Source organism: Delphinus delphis, chromosome 1 (genome assembly GCF_949987515.2).
Source record: "Delphinus delphis chromosome 1, mDelDel1.2, whole genome shotgun sequence".
NCBI classification, from domain to species: Eukaryota; Metazoa; Chordata; class Mammalia; order Artiodactyla; family Delphinidae; genus Delphinus; species Delphinus delphis.
The window spans coordinates 136,038,544-136,042,723 of NC_082683.1; the positions used below are offsets into that span (position 1 = coordinate 136,038,544).

Genomic DNA, 4,180 nt, shown 5'->3' on the forward strand with positions numbered 1-4,180 from the left:
ATTACTTGTGTTGTTATTTTATCTCCTTCTTTACGCAAGCTGAAAATTCCTAGAGGGGAGAGATTCTGGGTCTCATGAACTGGTGTCTGTTATCGTCGTTAAGTTGTGGGAATAGATAATTACTGAGCCATCACATCCTTTGGGGGCCTCCTGATTATGAATTAGCCATAATCAAGCCCACCTTTCACTAATAGTTTTCCTAACTAAATACACTACTTGGCCAAACCCTGATGCAAGATCAGGCCAGTGTTCCACGTGGACTCCAAGAAAACTGTGTTTAGTTTTGGTTTTTTTTGCGATACATGGGCCTCTCACAGCTGCGGCCTCTCGCGTTGCGGAGCACAGGCTCCGGACGCGCAGGCTCAGTGGCCATGGCTCACGGGCCCAGCCGCTCCGCGGCATGTGGGATCTTCGCGGACCGGGGCACGAACCCGTGTCCCCTGCATCGGCAGGAGGACTCCCAACCACTGCGCCACCAGCGAAGCCCCTGTGTTTAGTTTTATAACTCAGATTGTTGCTGAGAGTTGTCATTCATCAGAAGATGCTGCATAATAGAGCAGATGTGTATGTGATTTCTCCTTTTTAGAGTTGGATAAATTAAAGCATCCTAAGGTTATTTACCAGAGTCATCGGCAGGTTTGTGGTGGAGCTTAGGTTGGACTAACTCAAACTGACTCTCCAGGAACCCAGTCTAGGACCCTGGACAACCCTTTGCTGTAAGGATCAGTAAATAGACTAAGTTGTTGATTGACCAGAAAATTCCGCAACACTCTTCCCCTATATTTTTACCTTGACACAAAATAAAATTATGACATCATGATGGGAATACAGGACTTCTCTATTTGTATTTTTAGAACTTGTTAGATTTTTCCAAGGATGGACTGGTCAGTCCTCGTGTTGAAGAAAAATCATTTTGGAGAACGTGTACCACCTTTCATTGTAACTGATGTGACAACTGTGTTGGTTCTAGAATCTAGAGAACAAAGTGATAGATGCTAGCTTTAGTGGAGAACCAAAAACTTTGTACGTAGACACAAAGCCTTGATAAGCAGTCAGAAACTTTGGAACTTTTAGAACCCTCTTTTTCTTTCTTCGGTGTTAAAACTGACAGGTGCTAACGAGTGTATGTGACTCTAGAAGGCAAGGGATTTATCCAAAATTAATATCTGCTAAATATCTTGTAGTAACACTATTTGTTATCCAAGGGTATCCTGTGCCACGTTTTGCCATCATCTCCATTTCTATCGGGTTGCCCCGGAGCTTACGGGTGTGTGACGCCTTGCAAACGGTGGCGGGGGAGGGAGGAGTGTTGATCAGGGAAGGATCAGGACTTTATTGCAGAGCAAAGTCCACCACCATACTCGGATGAAAGTTCGAATGGTTTAGTTCGCTTTGGTTCCGGCAAGTAGCGCACAGGCCAGCAAGTTTAAGTACAAACAACACCGTGGCCATCCAGGCCCCCGCCGCTCGGAGCACTGGCCCCGACCCGCCGGTCAGCGGTCGCGCGCGTCGCCCCCTTTAAGAGCCTGCTCCGCGGGACCAACGTTCGAATGGCCCTGGTGCCCCTCCTCGGTCTCCGATTGGCCGCGCGAGGCGCACGAGGGCGCGCCGATCGGCCCCGGAACGGTTGGCGGCCCTTCGCTATTGGCTGTCGGGAGGCCTTTATAAGGCGCCCGGAGGCCGGACTGCCCTCAGTTAGCGACCCGACCCCAACCTGGCTGCCAAGCTTAGGTGGGGAGGGCGCAAGCCTGCGAGCGCGTCGCCGGAGCCGTTTCTATTCGGAGTCTTCAGAGATCCAGGTTCCACTCCCGGGGCGGACTCGTTGACGCCTTTCGTTCCCGTCTCAGCTTCGGAAGGTGGGTCGGGGCTCACTCCCTCACCTCCGCGCCAGCCCTGGGAAGGCGAGGCAGGATGGAGTTCAAACTGGAGGCTCACCGCATCGTCAGCATCTCCCTGGGCAAGATCTACAACTCGCGGGCCCAGCGCGGCGGTATCAAGCTGCACAAGAACCTCCTGGTCTCGTTGGTGCTCCGCAGCGCCCGCCAGGTCTACCTGAGCGACCCGTGCCCCGGACTCTACCTGGCCGGTCACCCGGGGGCCCCGGCGCTGCCGCAGCAGCCTGGGGAGTCGGTGTCCGGGCCACCCGCGTGCTGGGGGGAGCCACCTCCGCCGGCCGCCTGTGCCGCCTGGCCGGAGCCCGAGCCCCAGCTGGCGCTTCCTGCCGTCCTAGAAGTGCCACGGGCGGGTGACGCGGAGCCCGCAGCCCCGGTGACGGGCGCCGGGGACACTCTTCAGGGCGGAGAGGCGGAGGCGGCGGAAGCTGCCTGGCGCCGCGTGGAGGGACCGCGAGAGACGGCGGTCGGAGGAGCCGGGGTTCCCGCCGGAGGCTCAGACGTCTTCCCCCAGGGGCCTGGGGCAGCGCGCGGTCCCTGGGGCTGCCCCCCGGGGGACGAGGACAAGATGAGCGCATCTCCGCGCGTAGACGGCTGCCGCGCGCCTAGCCCCGCCGGGCCCGAGCCCCCCGTGCCGCCCGCCGTCTGCCCCAGGAAGCGCGGCGCGGAGGGCGTGGGCGGCGGCCCCGCGGACCGCCCGGCGCCCGGCTCGACCCCGCTCAAGAAACCCCGCCGGAACTCAGAAGAGCAGTCGGGCGGGGCGGCGGCGGCGGCCGCGCAGGAGGAGGAGGAGGAGATGGAGACCGGTAACGTGGCTAACCTCATTAGCATCTTCGGTTCCAGCTTCTCGGGACTCTTACGGAAAAGCCCCGGGGGCGGCCGGGAGGAAGCGGAGGGAGAGGAGAGCGGTCCGGAAGCCGCCGAGCCCGGGCAGATCTGCTGCGATAAGCCGGTGCTGAGAGACATCAACCCTTGGAGCACTGCCATCGTGGCCTTCTGAGCCCTCGGGTCCCCGAGCGGGAAGGAGATTGAGCAGCGGGCGTCCCGACGTGAGGGCTGGGCCCCTCCGGCTGCGAGGACGCCCCAGAGGCCGTCGGCGCCGAGCGCGAGGAGGAGACCGGGTGCCGCCGGGCGGCACCGACTGCCCTCGGGCTTGGCGGCCGGCTGTGCGGAGCCTCTCGGGTCTCCTCTTGAGACTGGGCAGTGTGAGGCGTGTCGGAGGAGCACGATCGTGGACTTTTGTGTTTGTGTCTGTTAGTTTGTCTCGTTGAATGAAGACTATTTTGTCTCTCTGGAGTGCATCCCCCCTTCCCCTGGGCTTGGGAGGTTGGGGGCAGACAGGGACTTTCCGCCGCCGGCAGCACCGAGAAGGAAGCGGCGAGAGAGGCCGGGCCCGGGGAGTTCCCCGTTCGCTGTCGGGGGAGGAAGGGACTTTACACAGACCCCTCATGTGAAGCTAGAACCGCACCGGGGCCAGGAGCGGCGTTTCCTCACTGGATTTCCTCAGACTAGAGGGATTTCGTCTGGACTAGGGGCTTGTGGTATTTCTCTCCCTCCCCACCTTTCTCTCTCCCTGAAGAAACGTTTATACCCTGTGATCACTCTGGGAAAGGGGAGCGTTAGCGGCCCTTGTCTTCCCCACAGGGAAAATGCTTGATGAACTTCACGGCAGAGTTCAGGCTTGGAAATACGGAGTTTATAGAGAAGAGATTTATTTTTTAAAAGCTCTAGATCAGACCTACTACACAGTGCTTTTAAAAACTGTTTAAGGAAACAAAGTTTACAGACAGCAGCCCTAAGTGGAAAGACCTTATGGGTTTGTAGATAGTGACTCCAGTCTTTGTTGTATAAAGGTTGGGGGAGCTGACAAGGTTTTTGTACAGTATTTTCTCCTTCGTTGTTTTGATTTTTGTATAAAAATGTAACTACGTGTCTAACACGTATTAAATATTTTGAAGCAACTTCACCGCCTCCTTGTCTGTAATCACCTGTCTGGGTTGGGAGGGAGGAAAGTGGGAGGAGGGGAACTATGGTCCACGTGGAAAAGTGAAGGTGTGGTTCTTAATATCAGTGGTTCACAGACTGGGGACATTGTTTGCTGGCTTCACTAAGTATCGAGAGAGACACGTTTAATTTCTCCTTCACATCAAGAGGAGTGCTCTTAGATACTAATATCAGTGGTATGCCAGTTTCTTGAAACCTGCCACTGCAACTGCCTTTTCTAAAGTCTAGGCAATTTGAGTTTTTACAGCCCAGTCTTACAGTGTCTAATATTAAATAACTTAAGT

The 4,180-nt window shown here is 56.4% G+C and overlaps 1 protein-coding gene across 1 annotated transcript; it reads left to right on the forward strand.

Moving 5' to 3' along the window:
• Positions 1 to 1,708: 1,708 nt before the first annotated feature.
• Positions 1,709 to 3,874, forward strand: IER5 (immediate early response 5). Its single transcript, XM_060035054.1, has one exon. It carries the CDS (start codon positions 1,912 to 1,914, stop codon positions 2,890 to 2,892), a length of 981 nt encoding a protein of 326 aa, XP_059891037.1. The 5' UTR covers positions 1,709 to 1,911; the 3' UTR covers positions 2,893 to 3,874.
• Positions 3,875 to 4,180: the final 306 nt, after the last annotated feature.